Here is a 16,630-nt window from a genome sequence, read left to right as displayed (position 1 = left end):
CGTATTACTTAATTATACTCCCTCGTATTTGTAGGGGTGTTTTTTTTTTTTTTTTTTTTTTTAAGTTTTGGTAGTTTGTTTCTCACATCCTTGCTTTCAGATTATGAGTGAAACCAATTAATCAGATTTCTTTTTTTGTTTTGTTTCTTTCTAGAACAAATTAAAAGAATCAAAACGAGCCGTAGATGTAATGGAAGAATGGAATGCTGTAGCCTTCATGAAGCATCAAAACAATTTCCATCTCCTGATTGTTCATCGCGATACTATAAAAAGCATAGTCGATTTTATAAAATATTTATTCGTATATTTGTTACATTCATTTGATATATTTTTGTTATATTGAGCTATATTTATTGTTTTACTTCCATACTAATAAACGATTTTACTTATTTTTTACATCCTAATTCTTTATTTCATAATTCATGATTTCTAATGTTTCATTTGCGCAAATATATGATATTCAAACAAATTACATTAAATATTTGATAGAAAAAAATATTATATTTTGTATCATGGATATTCAACCCTATTTACTAACTTTTTAATTCTTGAACATTTGCTGTGTAAATCTTAAAAATCGGTTCAATTAAAAAAGAAAGGAAAAAGAAAAAAAGAAAAAAAATAGAAAGTTAATTTTAGATGAAATAATTTATGAAAAATTTTAATCTTTTAATTAAAATGTCTTTATTAAAAATCTCTTATTAAAAAGTCAAAAATTAAAAAGTGAAATTAAAAAGTCAAGCATTAATTATTTCATTCAATATTTAAATTATAGAAAAAGATTTTTAAAACGCATTCCCGAATAGCACTGCATTAAGAAGACTTTTATAAACAGCATTTTTCTGATAAATAATCTGACTGCCTGTTTGGATATTTTGTATTCATGGCACATTTTAAAATATTTTAACAGAGGAAATGAGAACAGAAATGAGTGTGGAAAATTGAAAATAGCGTCATGATGATCGACTTTATGATGATTTTTAGACTTAATATGAAATACAAATTGAAATTACTAGCAAATTTCTTTATCACATGTTTATATTCTGATTAATACTAGAAGATAAAAGTGCATTCTATTCAAACCTTTATAAAAATTTAAATTATTTTCTTTCATTGCATTTGTACAAAATAATGAACTGTGTTTGGTTAGGAAAAAAATGCTAGGAACTTGTTATAGGCTTTTCTTATTGACGAACACTTTTTTTTCTCGTACTTAATTGACCACCCTGCCATTACTGAAAGAAGCGGTATCGACATGAGTTATTGTAGCCTGTCTTTAACGTAAACCGTCCATAACACCGATTCGCTGAACTGATATCCTCTTCGAGGTAGTTGGCCCCCAACTAACACAAAGTGGTCAATCTCTGACCTTTCTTCTCATTTTCCCCAACCACCATCATCCTGTTAACATCCTGTACACAGATCAAACGCATTAAAATAAGTGATAAATTATTCCAAGCGAAGCGTTCTTCTAGGAAGCCATCACGGTGGAATCTCTGTCGTTCGTGAATTTTATTAAAACATGATATTGTACCTCTTCACGTTTTTGACCAGTATTTTGAATGCCGTACAGTAGTGTAAATATTTTGCACAAACATCGCAAAAAAGCACTTAGTGCCTTTAGGAAGTGTTCCTCAAGCATCTCTCCTTCCCTGATTCGCACTGACATTCAATTACTTATAATCTTATTCGGCCACCAGATGGCGGCACTACCCCAGTAACTTTAAAATGGAAACTTCAATATCTAATTCATTTCCAGTCACACAGAACAGTATGTTATTGTTAAAAGCTTCGCCGTCAAAACCCAATGACTGCTCATTAATATTAATTTAATGCGTTATGTTAATATATTCTTAAACTTTGATATAGTAAGTAATGCCTTTTTGGAAACTATACAACAGAATATCACAAAATAAATTTTGTTCTTTCAACTACCAAATAAAAATAAAAATAAGATAAATGTAGGATAAAAAATAAAAATAATATATATATAGGATAAAAAAAATGTTAATAAAAGTAGGAAACGCAGAATAAATAGCAAAACATTTATCTTCTCAGTTTTTCCCTAGTGAGTATCCACTCTAGTACTTCCGACACTCCAGTCAAAAAGACACATTGCCACACATTGCCATCCCGTAAATATATATATATATATATATATATATATATATATATATATATATATATATATATATATATATATATATATATATATATATATATATATATATATATATATATATATATATATATATATATATATATATATATATATATATAATTTTAACTACAGGTAAAATCCTTTTAAATTATAATAAACACGTATATTTTCAAAGGGACTTGTAATAATAATAATTTACATAAATTTGATAATCAAGTAGTAGAAATTAATGAAGAAGTATCTGCATTAAGCCAGAAATTATTAACCACTGCAGACTTTACTTTTTTAATGCTATTGAAAAGAAATGTTCGACGGAATATCAGTTTCATTAACCACATTAAAGCACAAGAATTTTCTTCTCACATTTATTTCTACACATTTCTTTATCGCATGCCCCAAATTCTTTTTTTTTATACACACTTTCAGTTGAAAAAAATGGTCAAACCATCGACCGAATTTTTAATTTCCTTTTTAATCGACATTATTTTTTTACTTCTGCATTAAGAAATAACGAGTTGCCATCTGTTCATTTTTAAGACTGATTAAGATACTTTTGGTAATGGTAAATACATATAGATGTCAGCACAAGCAAGGTTTTTTTTTTAAACTTATTAATGGGGTAAATATGCTAGTAGTAAAATCTAAATTAAAATTTTCAAAAAAATGCCTTTTAGTTTATTTAAATAAAATTACAAATCGAAGATAATGTATAAAATATTTATAATAATGAGAAAGTAATTTTGCTAATCTAATATATTTTTATACTGAAAGGATTTTTTTTATACAATCTACATTTTTCCCAAGTTTTTATATTTTTATTTTGATCTTTTTCTTTTTGGAACACTAAAACGGGTATTACTACTTTAAGAAATTTTGTAAAATATTAGTGGAAATGATTAATATCGGCTAATTTTTATAAATGTGTTTAAAATTATTTTTTTAATCATTAATTTTTATGCTACAGCAATGTTAATTAAAAATTTTGCAAAATATTTCATAAGATTTTAAGGTTACTTAAAATTACTATTATGATATGATTTAAGCGGAAATGTAAGCAATTATCATTTAGTAATATTAGCAGGTTTATAAAAGAAAAAAAAACGGAAATAAATTATATTAAGTTGATGTGATATTAAATGATTTCCGCCATTTTAGTTTTAGAGTAATTTTCCAAATTATTTAATAAATTTTTAAGAAAAAACTGCCATAAATATATGTATCCATCTGAGTTGCAGCAGGAAGCATTCCTTCCTAATTGATGCTGTGAGTTATCTACGCAAGTATCGCATAACTTCTGTACAGTAAGTCATATCACTGACTCTCCGACCCTCCCGAATGCACAAGGATAACAAAAACTGAATGACTGGATCGCCACAACAACAACACTGGCGATAACTGTGATTGAGTCCTAAGGGCCGTCACCGGCCACGATACAAACCTTCCCGAAGTAAGTAAGTGCCGTCATAGATGGGAAAGAGAAAGATTCCCCACTTTTATGTATTTAATCTTTTTTAATAAGATTTACCGTTTCATTACGAATTGCGTTAACCAGTTAACTGTTTTTGACGAGTATACTTGTCATGAAAAAAGTAATTATGACGAGTTTTAACTAATGTTCAACGTAATTATGAACGTTATGACGAATTTTTTCAATGGCAATTATTTTATTTCTATAATATTTGTTTAATCATTATATTTATATTTATTTATTTATTATATTTAAATAATATATATATGTTTATGACAATTTAGACACGCACTTTCTGAAATGTCGAAACAGTTAACTGGTAAATAAAAAAACGAATATTTAATTCATGCAATATGTAAACTATTCATTTTCAAAATTTAGATAATTTGTGTAAATATTTTACTAAATCTCCAATATTTTATATAAAAGAACTTATTTTCATTTGAACTTTCTTTATAAAATTAAAGCAATGTAATAATTTTTAGTTAAGAAAATATTTATTCTTTAATAACTATGATTTTCTTATCCACGCTTTCCTTTTGACTGAAATCAGTCTGACGAATTGTTTTGTCTCATGACACGTATTAAATTTACGTATTATTATTATTCAAATGAAACCAAGGATGGATTTAGGACAAAACTATCATTTAATTTTATGGCATTTAACCAAATATTACTGTAACAAATATACTTTTTTACATATAGTTACACGGCACTATATATTTGTATTGCAAATATTGTATAAGCATTTTGAAGCACATTTTTAGTAATTATTCTTTATAAAGGCAATGTAATCTTCTTCCTATTTTCGTCTGATAAAACATTTCATTCATACATAAAAATATTTTTTAATTACTTGCAAAAACAAATAGCCCTTGACATCTTACTATTTTCGATGAATATCATCACATAACTGTTCATTCATTATTTATAATGATGAGAAATGACTTGTCGTATTTATTGATTTCCAGACATAATGCAACCTGTAGGCGAAAATACAGGCTTTGTTCGTATCCGTTTTCAAGCATTTTTTTAATAAACAGTGAATATAACAGATGATATATTGAAGAATTCAGGCAATGGAAGAAATATAAACCATTTTATTCTAAAAACGATGCAAGTCCATTTTTTTCTCTTATTTCAAGAAATTAAAGTTAGCATATTAGACAATTTTTAAAAAAATAATTAATTATGACAACTCCAATTTATAAATCATGGGGTATGTCATTTTTGTAAAAGGATTTTCACCTCTTTCAAAATAAATGACCCATATGTAATATTATTAAATTTTTACTCTGCTGTCTCTCAAAGTTGTGCCCTTTTTATCAGATATTTCAATGTTTCTTTGTTGATAAAAATTCGTATCCCTTTTGTTTTTACAGCTGGGTCTTTCATGCCGTCTTTCATCACCGTCCTCTACAAGACACGAGGAGTTTCTCTTGCTGAACTCTCCACCTTCACTATTATCGCACCAATATTTCAATTCATCGGCAGCGCACTGTCTGGAATCGTGGCTGATAAAATTGGAAGATCAAAACCAGTGTTGGTTACCAACCTTCTATTGGTGACACTCACAGTACTGTGTATTCTGCTATCACCCAAGATTGACCGCACAAACTGTACAGCACCTAAAATAAACTTATTTTGCAATGCTCAACAAAGTGTTGCTCAAACTGGATACAATTTGCAGGAAAGCAGAATTGATGTGAGAGACTGTAAAGCAAAATGTTCTAGAAATGATTCTCTAACTTGCAATGACACAGATTCTGTTTATAGAATTTTTTATGGGAGGGATTTAAGTAATATATCACTCACCATTTATATCGATAACTCTCATTATAACAACAGGACAGAAGGGAACTTCGTATATAATGTCAGTGCTTTAGAATTTCAGAATGTAAATACCTCCTGGTGCTACTCAGATCAAACAAAAAATTGCTCATCTTCCTGTGAAATAAATTCAAATATTATGCAATGTCGGCAAGAAAATACAAATTACTTATTATTTGTTTATGGTGGCCTTTTCATTTTATTTTTGACCACTTATTCCAATACTTACCGTTGCATGGATGTAACCGCCATGTTTTTGGCAAAGGAACAGAATTCAGATTTTGGTCGTGAACGATTCTTTGCTATTTCTGGTAACTTGCTTATATCTCCTCTCGCTGGCTATATTGCAGAAGTAACATCGCCAGTAGTTGGCGAAAAAAATTACGCAGGAGCATTATATCTTTTTATAGGTATGACATGCTTTTTGTTCCTTGTCATTTATAAACTCCCCGTGCGGGTTGTTTCCCCTGGTGAACAGATGTGGAAGAAAACCTTAATTTTGCTCAAGAACATCGACGTTGTAGTGTTTTTCATTGTGATTTTTATCCTGGGCACGTCGTGGAATTTCACCAAATATTTTCTCTTCTGGTATCTCGAAGACATGCAGGCACCCAGTTTGCTCATCGGTTTGATCACATCTGTAAGTGCTCTGTATGGACTGCCGTTTCTGTTGACTTCCAAATGGTGGGTGAAGAAGATAAGTCCAAAAGGAATCATAATTTTGGCTTTTGTGGCATATATCGTCAATTCCACTGGATACTCATTTCTGAGAAACCCCTGGTTCGCTTTGGCCCTTGAAGCCACTGGAATATTGAACTACTATCTTCTTTGGGTGGCTGTTGTGGTTCATAGCCATGATATTGCACCAGAAGGACTGACATCGACCGTTATTACGATTTCAGGAGCTATACATTATAGCATAGGTGGATACATTCTTTATAAATCGTAGCAATAATATTGTTGGCATAGAGCTGAATCACAATATTATTAAATCAGATTTGTATTAACCATTAAATTGAATACAGTTTTAAAAAAAAGTACTCGTAATACATAATTTGCTTATGGGGTCAGTGGACTTTATTTTTATCGTTTCATCACCAAAATATATGTTTATATTCTATTAAAATAACATTATAAAACATATTGTTGAATAAAATGAATATTTGAAGAACCCAAATAAAAAAAGAGCATTTTAATGGCTTTTCTCAAAAAGATATTGTAGTTAGATTTAAATATCTTTGAGACGTTCCAGGAGTCTTAATTTTTGAAGAAATTAAATGATATTCATAATAAAGCTTTTGGTCAAACATTAAAAGAAAATAGGATATGCATTTTATATTTAGATTTTTTTCCTGCCCATTCCTGTCCATCAATTTCATATTATTAACTTTATATTATAACCTTCTTCAACGTTATATTATTATCTTCTATTTATAATTTTCTTTCTTTTTCCATTGATAAAAGATTCCGGTTTTGGGAAAAAATTCCCATAAATTATTATAGGTTCGTTAATGTCCATTTCCTGTTATTTATCAAATTTTTAAAGAAATAGATTCATAATTAGTACCTATAATATTTCTATAATTTCACTGTAAAATTTATAAGATAATAAATAAATTCTGAAGATTTTGCTACTTTGAAAAAAAAAATTTTCCGCTAAAGTTGAATGAAAAAGATTTAAAATGAATTTGTGAACCAGCATTACAATATTACATGTCATGACTTCATTATATAGCTATAGAAATAAATTTATCTATTATTTAATGTACTTCTTCTGTTTGCTAATATTTCATGGCAGAAGGCTTAAGGCTTTCGTTTATTTGTGGAGTTTTCTCATTTTTTATATACATTCCACTCCATCCAGTGGTATAAAATATTTTACAATATTGTCGTCCAGTATTGTAACGTGTTCTCGCAATGCCTGAGTATAGACATGACAATTGATTCTTTAAGAAATATACATTTTGCCGAAATTCATACATAGGTATGATTTGATTGTTATATTAATAAATCTGAGATATGTATGCTTAATCTTTAGAAGATCTTGTTTTCATATTTGCGAATCATACTATTCTTGTAATATAATATTTTATGTACGTTCTACTCTGTAGGCAAGGCCTCTTCCGGTTTGACTGGTGGCTTGATCATGAATGCATTTGGTGGTAGGGTGGCCTTCCGTTTCAATGCCTTGCTCTGCCTGGCGTGTGTCGTGCTCTATGGCTTCTACATCTTTTTCAGAAATCGGTACACGAGCATGAAGCACAAGATAGATCCATCGCCTCAGAATATGAAAGTTTTTCACATCGAAAAGGCCGAAAATGGACTCAAGTAAGTCTGTTCTATATAATTGTTCATTCCATTTTGTTGGGCAAATTAATTAAAATCTCTTGCTAAGACTGTTAATTTTTGACTTCGTTCGTCTAAAAATTGACCCACGACGCAATGATGTTAAAGCGTTAAGAAAATTGTGTGTTTTCTTGGCTTGCAGAAATACGGTGGTGGCTAAGGAATGATTTATATATATATATATATATATATTATTTTAATTAAAAATTATCAGAATTATTTGGTTATATGCGTAAAAGAAAATTACAGATGATATTATTTAAAATATTAATAAATTTCAATATTAATAAAAATGATCATATGTCATTTTTTATATTCAATTGATATTTCAAATTGATAATTTAATTCTATTTTTATCTTTCTCTGTATAATAAATATAGAAAAAGTATTGTAATTATCAAAAAATACGAACTTGAAATTTTAGAGAGTTCAAAAAACATAACTCAAAAACGCTTTGAATGAGACGAATGAAATTAAGTATATAAACTTAGACCTAGTTTGTAAATTTTTATTAAATTTTTGAAGTAAGTCTATTCAAATGATTCAAAGTCTATCTACCACGGTCCAAGTCTACCGGTTTGGCTGTTCAGATATCTTCAAAATGTAATTTGGAAAACAAGTTTTGACCGTCTGTCGCTCTGTGCTTTCGCATGCTTTTGAACGCAATGACTTAAATCAATGAAATTCGGTATGCAATCTTCTGATTACAATTGTGTTTTAGTGTCCAATTTTGGCTACAACTAGTAGAGAAGAAAAATGATCCAAAATACAGATTAAGACATAAGATTCCGTGAAAAGGGCAGTTTTACGCCAAAGATCGTTATTTAGTTACTAATGTTCGTCTTCGCCATGCATAGCATTAGTGGTCTTATTCAAGGTCTGCAATTTTATGAGGAAAAATGGGGATGAAACCTTTATTGGGTAAATGCGAAAAAGATTTGGGGAGGTTTCTAATTATGGCATATTAGAATGCTGAACCAATAAAGTAATTTTGATTAAATATGTCAGTAGATTAGGATAAATTAATTAATTTCAATAATATTCACAAATAATTAAACCTTTTTCAAATTATATAAAGTAAAAATAGTAAAAAAAAAATCTTTTCCACTGACATATTTGCAGACGAACATTTAATATTTGATGATGAAATTTAAATATTTAAAAAATAAGTATTAAATTATTTGTTTTAATTTTTATAACAATTTTTTTATTTCATAAGAAAAAATGATGATATCACTATTTCTTAAAACTGGCTTTATATCAGACTAATTAAATATTGCGATAACATGAAAATAAATTAATCTTTTAAATCCTAATATACTTACACACTCACATGATTTTATGGTATAAGTGGGCAGAAGTAATTGGTGGTTCCGGAAGATTTGGAAAAATTTCTTTACTTTTCATTGAATTCGTTTTGAAAGAATAGGACTTTTACGTGGAATTCAAAAGACTGAAAATATTTTTAAATCATGTTGTTATGAAAAAAGTATAAAACGGCATAGATTTAATAAATGAATTCTTAATTTATTTAGTAATGAATTTTTTAAAAATAAAACAATCTAATTTTTAATTTTTTATATCATTATTTTATATTTAAGCACAAGAAATTAAATTTATTTTCTGATCTTTTTTTTCACCCAACAGATTTTAATTTTCATCTTTTGGAATATTTTTTATTTAAAGGAAAACTCAAAGTATGCATGTTATAAATTTTGAGGAGACCGAACCTTTCGCCATTAAGTTAAATAAATGTTTTGAAAAATTCATGTTTGAAAAAAAAGTCTATTAAGTTTCTAATATATTTTAATAATACGAGAAGAAATCGTCTTGAACCATTTTGATCAATATTATTCATTCCCGTTCTAACAGAAAGTATTTTGAAGAGATATTTGTTAACATAAAGTCTAGACATCTCTTCTAGACATCAACTTAATCCTTATACCATAGAGGTAATGGACAAATCAGTCTCGAAAAAATGAATAATAATGATTTTTTGATCATATTACAAATATTTCCTTGAAGGTAGAGGGTACTGCTTTAAATTCAAATAAAGTAGTTATTGCTAACTCTTTAATTCATCCTCTTGAGTTTGTTCAGAAGCTATTTGATTATGATTTATTGATGAAATTTCCTTAATTTTGAATAACGTATTGACTACAGCATTATTTTCATCATTTATATATTTAATGTCAGTGGAAATTGAAAGATGTAATTAAGTTGACAAGCCTGCATTTGTGCTGCTTTGTCATAAAAAATCTGTGGGTGCCAAGTCCGGGTTGTAGGAGGAATGATCCAAAACTTCTAAATGAATTCTAGAAATTTTGCAAGAAAGGAGAGGAGGGAGACTGAGACGATCACAAATTTAAATCTCAATGAAAATTACTCAGTAAGAATAAAAATATAATAAGCTGATAATACTTTCATTTCAGCTTTCGTACTGTCATTCGTCGCTTTTTTATTTATTTATTATCGAATTCAAGATTATGCGCATTACTTATTTATACTCCCTCGTATTTGTAGGGTTTTTTTTTGTTTTGTTTTTTTTTAAGTTTCGGTAGTTTGTTTTTCACATCCTTGCTTTCAGATTATGAGTGAAACCAATTAATCAGATTTCCTTTTTGTTTTGTTTCTTTCTAGAACAAATAAAAAGAATCAAAACCAGCCGTAGATATAATGGAAGAATGGAATGTTGTAGCCTTCATGAAGCCTCGAAACAATTTCCATCTCCTGATTGTTCATCGCGATACTATAAAAAGCATAATCTATTTTATAAAGTATTTATACGTATATTTGTTACATTTATTTGATTCATTTTTGTTATATTTGTAGCTATTTTTATTATTTTTCTTCCATCCTAATAAACGATTTTACTTATTATTTAGATCCTAATTCTTTATTTCATATTTCATGATTTCTAACGTTTCATTTGCGCAAATATATGATATTTACACAAATTACATTAAATATTAAAATATTAGAATAAATATTATATATTAAAATATTAGAATAAATATTATATATTAAAATATTAGAATAAATATTATATATTAAAATATTAGAATAAATATTATATATTAAAATATTACAAAAAACATTATATTTTGAATTATGGGTATTCAACCCTATATACATAATTTTTAATTCTTACATTTGTTGTGTAAATCTTAAAAAATCTTTTAATTAAAATGTCTTCATTAAAAATCTCTTATTTCAAATTAAAAAATCAAACAGTAATTATTTTATTCAATATTAAAATTATAGAAAAAGATTTTTAAAACGCATTCCCAAATAGTGCTACATTAAAAAGTCTTTCCATAAACAGCATTTTTCTGATAAATAATCTGACTGCCTGTTTGGATATTTTGTATTCATGGCACATTTTAAAATATTTTAACAGATAAAATGAGAATAGAAATGAGTGTGGAAAATTGGAAATAGCGTGGTATTGATCGACTTTATGAGGATTTTTAGACAATATGAAATACAAATTGAAATTCCTAACAAATTCCTTTTCTACATGTTTATATTCTGATTAATACTAGAAGATAAAAGTGTATTCTATTCAAACCTTCATAAAAATTTAAATTATTTTATTACGGTGTTTGGTTTATGGTGTATTTATTACGGTGTTTGGTTAGGGGAAAAAAATGCGAGGAACTTGTTATAGGCTTTTCTTATTGACGAACACTTTTTTTTCTTGTGCAAAATGGACCACCCTGCCATTACTGAAAGAAGCGGTATCGACATGAGTTATTGTAGCCTGTCTTTAAAGTAAACCGTCCATAACACCGATTCGCTGAACTGATATCCTCTTCTAGGTAGTTGGCCCACAGCCAACACAAAGTGTTCAATCTCTGACCTCATCTTCCCCAAACCCTATCTTCCTGTTAAACAAGGAGCAAGTCATCACTTAAAAAAGAAACATAAGGAAATCTCCTTAAAATTCTCCTCTAAATTCTCTCGTTCCATAACAAAAGAAACCCAAAGACTTTAAAACTTTCAAATCATTGGTAAAAATCTTTTTAAAGTCATGTCTTTCAGCGTTTTAAGATTATCTCGCACCGTCAGTACTGTACTTAAGTCAACATCCTCAACTTTTTTTATTTCTTTCTTAATTCCGAGATTTCTATGCATTTCTTTAAACAATGATAAACAATGATGGTATTTTTTTTATTTTTATTACTGGATTAGAAATAAATTTATGTTACTCTCTTTTTTTTTTCTTTTGGACATATACCATTTGTCAAACCATCGTAAGTTATTTCTTTTCTTAATTCCCATTTTAAGATACCATTTGATTTGGGGGACAATTATATCACCACTCTGTTTCTGTGCCACAGAATTAGTGGACTCTATAAACCTACACGGACAAGTAAAAATACACAGATCAATCGCATTAAAATAATTGATAAATTATTCCAAGCAAAGCGTTCTTCTAGGAAGCCATCATGGTGGAATCTCAGTCGTTCGTGAATTTTATTAAAATATGATATTGTAACTCTTCGCGTTATTTTGAATGCAGTACAGTATCCTAAAGATTTTGCACAAACATCGCAATAAAGCACTTTGTGCCATTAGGAAGTGTTCCTCAAGCATCTCTCCTTCCCTGATTCGCACTGACATTCAAATACTTATAGTCTTGTTCGGCCACTAGATGGCGTAATTATCCCAGTAGCTTTAAAATGGAAACATCAATTTCTAATTCATTTCCAGTCACACCGAACAGTATGCTGTTGTTAAAAGCTTTGCCATCAAAACCCAATGAGTGCTCATTAATATTAATTTAATGCGTTATGTTAATATATTCTTAAAGTTTGATATAGTAGGTAATGCCCTTTACCAAATAAAAATAAAAATAGAATAAAAAATAAAATAGTATAGATATAGGAAAAAAAATAAAAATGTTAATAAAAGTAGGAAACGCAGAATAAATAGCAAAACATTTATCTTCTCAGTTTTTCCCTAGTGAGTATCCACTCTAGTACTTCCGACACTCCAGGCAAAAGGACACATTGCCATCCCTTAAATGTATATATATATATATATATATATATATATATATATATATATATATATATATATATATATATATATATATATATATATATATATATATATTATTTTAACTACAGGTAAAATCATTTTAAATTATAATAAACACGTATATTATCAAAGGGACTTGTAATAACAATAATTTACATAAATTTGATAATCAAGTAGTACAAAATTGTAGAAATTAATGAAGAAGTATCTGCATAAAACCAGAAATTATTAATCACTGCAGACTTTACTTTTTTAATGCTATTGAAAAGAAATGTTCGACGGATTATAAGTTGCATAAACCACATTAAAGCACAGGATTTTTCTTCTCACATTTATTTCTACAAATTTCTTTATCACATGCCCCAAATTCTTTTTTTTTATCCACACTTGCAGTTGAAAAAAATGACCAAACCATCGACCGAATTTTTAATTTCCTTTTTAATTGACATCATTTTTTTACTTCTGCATTAAGAAATAACGTGCTGCCATCTGTTCATTTTTAAGACAGATTAAGATATCTTTGGTAATGGAAAATACATATAGATGTCAGCACAAGCAAGGGTATTTTTTAAAAAAATTATTAAGTAGTAGTAATGCTAGTAGTAAAATCTAAATTAAAATTTTCAAAAAAATGCTTTTTAGTTTATTTAAATAAAAATACAAATAGAAGATAATGTATAAAAAACATTTATATTAATAAGAAAGTAATTCTGCTAATCTAATATATTTTTATACTGAAAGCATTTTTTTTTATACAATTCATTTTTTCCCCCCAAGTTTTTATATTTTTATTTTGCTCTCTTTCGTTTTGAAACACTAAAACGGGTATTACTACTTTAAGAAGTTTTGTAAAATATTAGTGGAAATGATTAATATCGGCAAATTTTTATAAATGTATCTAAAATTATTTTTAAAAAAAATCATTTAATTTTTATATTACAGCAATCTTAATTCTAAATTTGCAAAATATTTCATCAGATGTTAAAGTTACTTAAAATTACTATCATGATATGATTTAAGCGGAAATTTAAGCAATTATCATTCAATTATATTAGTAGATTTATAAAAGAAAAAAAAGGAAATAAATTATATTAAGTTGATGTGATATTAAATGACTTCCACCATTTTAGTTTTAGTTTAATTTTCCAAATTATTTAATAAATTTTTAAGAAAAAACTGTCATAAATATATGTATCCATCTGAGTTGCAGCAGGAGGCATTCCTTCCTAATTGATGCTGTGAGTTATCTAATCAAGTAGCGCATAACTTCTTTACAGTAAGTCATATCACTGACTTTCCGACCCTCCCGAATGCACACGGATAACAAAAACTGAATGACTGGATCGCCACAACAACAACACTGGCGATAACTGTGATTGAGTCCTAAGGGCCGTCACCGGCCACGATACAAACCTTCCCGAAGTAAGTAAGTGCCGTCATAGATGGGAAAGAGAAAGATTCCCCACTTTTATGTATACCCTCAATGGTGGAGAGATCCAACCACCATACGGAAGAATCTGATCCTCATTTCGAGGTGCCCCCTTCCTGGGGTTACTTCTTTATTTTTTTAATTTCCAGATAGAATCAGAGATGTTGAAGAAGGAAAGATTTTGCCTAGATGATAAAAAGGAGAAGCAAAATGATGTTAGTTAAAAATAATAATAATTGGGGCTAGGCAGCACCCCATATGTAAAAAGGGTCAGCCAGTCAACCGACACCCGTCCTGCTCCACATCCCCCCACTTGTGTGGGTGTTCATAAGTCCGAACCGTCGGTGACACGCCATAGAGCCGATAATGGCGCGTGTTCCGAGGACGGATAAGTCACTTTACTTTATGACACCCAATCGCAGACTTAGTTAGTTAGACAGTTGTGCCGACTTAGGTGACCAGACGCCCCTCCAGTTTAGTGTTATGCTGGAGAATATTACTTTTTGGGTGCCTGTCTGCACTTTCACCGCCTGCTCCAAAGGCTTAATGGAGTATTTTAGGCATTTGGCGTTGTGGGCGGAGTCCAGCTCCACCCCGTCCCCTACAATTTGGGCATCGAGGACGAGTGCAGTATCGTTCTTGTTTGCCACCAAGTCGGGCTTAAGGGTACCAGCGGGCAGAGGAAAGATGGGCTCCTCTGCGACCTGGAACCCCTTCTGTTGAAGGGAGCGGCTTATATAATTTGATATAGCATTATGCCGCTTTATTCGCAGGCCATGTGTTCTAAAACACTGCTGGACCACATGATTGGGTGTCTCTAGGGCGGCGCACCCGGCCCGACAGTTCCTTGGTTTATTGGGGCGCCCCCTAGCTGTCCTTGTCCTAGTGGGGAGAGCATTAATGCGGGCCTTAATCATATTAATATAATCTCTCCCACTGACAAGGAATGTCCCATTCGAAACCCAGGTGTGCTGTCCAGCGGTCTTACTTGAAGCCCTCAGTGCACTACCATCCACTGAGGCATAGAGCCGCTCAGCCCACATCTGCCGCTGTTTATTTTTGGAATCATATATAATTCCGTCTTGGAGTAGACTTTGTTGAACATTTGACCGCTGTCGTTCAATGTAGCTAGAGGACACCTGTCCTGCAGGGTCCGTCGAAAAGTTAAAATTATTAAAAAGGGAACAACTAACATCCCTAAAAGCTAAAACATGATTTAAATAGTTTAAGCGGTCAAGGCGTAGTCTAACTCCAGACCAGCGGAGACAAGGCACACCCAGGCCCCCGTCCTCAACATCAGCATAATAAAACGGGACGGGGGTGTCGACCGGGAGGTCCAACCATTTTCTAATGAATCCCCTTACCACAGTGTTGGCCTTTTTGAATGAGGAGGGACAAGCCCTTCCTAAGGCCAGTAGATGATAGACACCGGGTAGGAGATGGCACCTCAAAAAGAATAATCTTTGCTGTGGCTTGAGAGGTGCCTTGGTCAGAACCTCCAATTTGGGTCGAAGGTGCTCTAGAATCTTAACTTTTGCTTTTCCAGTAGGCGTGAAGGGAACTCCCAGGTAGGTCCACTCCGCATCCACACCGAGGTGCGGAATTGGGGTGTTCCCAACCCAGAAGGAACCAGAAGTGATCTTGGTCTTCTTGTCACGCCCACTGGGGACTAAGGATAAAGTAAAGCTTTTCATAAAATTGATCCTTAGCCCAAGAGCACCTAGGGACATGTTTGAGCAATTCAAAAGTTCCTGCAATCCCCTAGCTGTGGAGGCAAATAAAATAATGTCGTCGGCAAATGCAACTGCATTTAACCGACTGCCATCCACCTGAGCTCCTATGTTGTCTGGGAGGCTCCGAAGAAACACGTCTAGGGCTATATTGAATAATAAGGGGGAAAGTGGATCCCCCTTCCTGACCCCCACTGTTGGACGAACAGTGGTGTGCCGTCCGTCATCGAACTCTAGAGTCGTGTACGAGTTTTTGTACACGTCCTCCACATAATTAATAAAAACTTGTGGCAGGTGGAGGTCCTCTAGAGCCCTCAGGAGGGCCTCTTGGGATATAGAGTCGAAGGCCTTCTGGAGGTCGATGGAAGCAATGTGTAGTTCTCTCCTCTCCGTGTAAAATTTAAAATTTGGAGAGGAGAAATTCAAGTACCGTCGTATTTTCCATCATACCATCCAGAGGCGCAAATCCCTTTTGGCGTGGATCAAGCTTAATTGCTGCCCTAAGAGGTTGGCCAATATCTTATGAAAGAGCCTCACCAAGACATTACCAATCGAAATTGGTCTGAGCTCGCCCGGACTTGTGGTTGAAGTACATTTTGGAATAAAAACAGTCCGGGCTG

At 30.8% G+C, this 16,630-nt stretch overlaps 1 protein-coding gene across 5 annotated transcripts in view; it reads left to right on the top strand.

Moving 5' to 3' along the window:
• Window positions 1–10,565, top strand: part of LOC129966656 (uncharacterized) — a 65,113-nt gene extending 54,548 nt beyond the window's left edge. For 4 of the 5 annotated variants that reach the window (XM_056081157.1, XM_056081160.1, XM_056081159.1 and 1 more), the window contains 2 exons: window positions 7,571–7,787; window positions 10,446–10,565. In XM_056081157.1, the coding sequence (XP_055937132.1) occupies window positions 7,571–7,787; window positions 10,446–10,476 (248 nt within the window). In that variant the 3' untranslated portion in view covers window positions 10,477–10,565. Of the gene's footprint in view, window positions 1–154; window positions 392–7,570; window positions 7,788–10,445 lie in introns of those variants that run through there. The other variant, XM_056081161.1, reaches the window with a different exon arrangement.
• The last annotated feature ends 6,065 nt before the right edge of the window (window positions 10,566–16,630 follow it).

This window comes from Argiope bruennichi, chromosome 4, assembly GCF_947563725.1.
Source record: "Argiope bruennichi chromosome 4, qqArgBrue1.1, whole genome shotgun sequence".
NCBI lineage: Eukaryota > Metazoa > Arthropoda > Arachnida > Araneae > Araneidae > Argiope > Argiope bruennichi.
The sequence above is the reverse complement of the archived record's forward strand: the minus strand, read 5'-3'. Positions and strand labels throughout refer to the sequence as shown.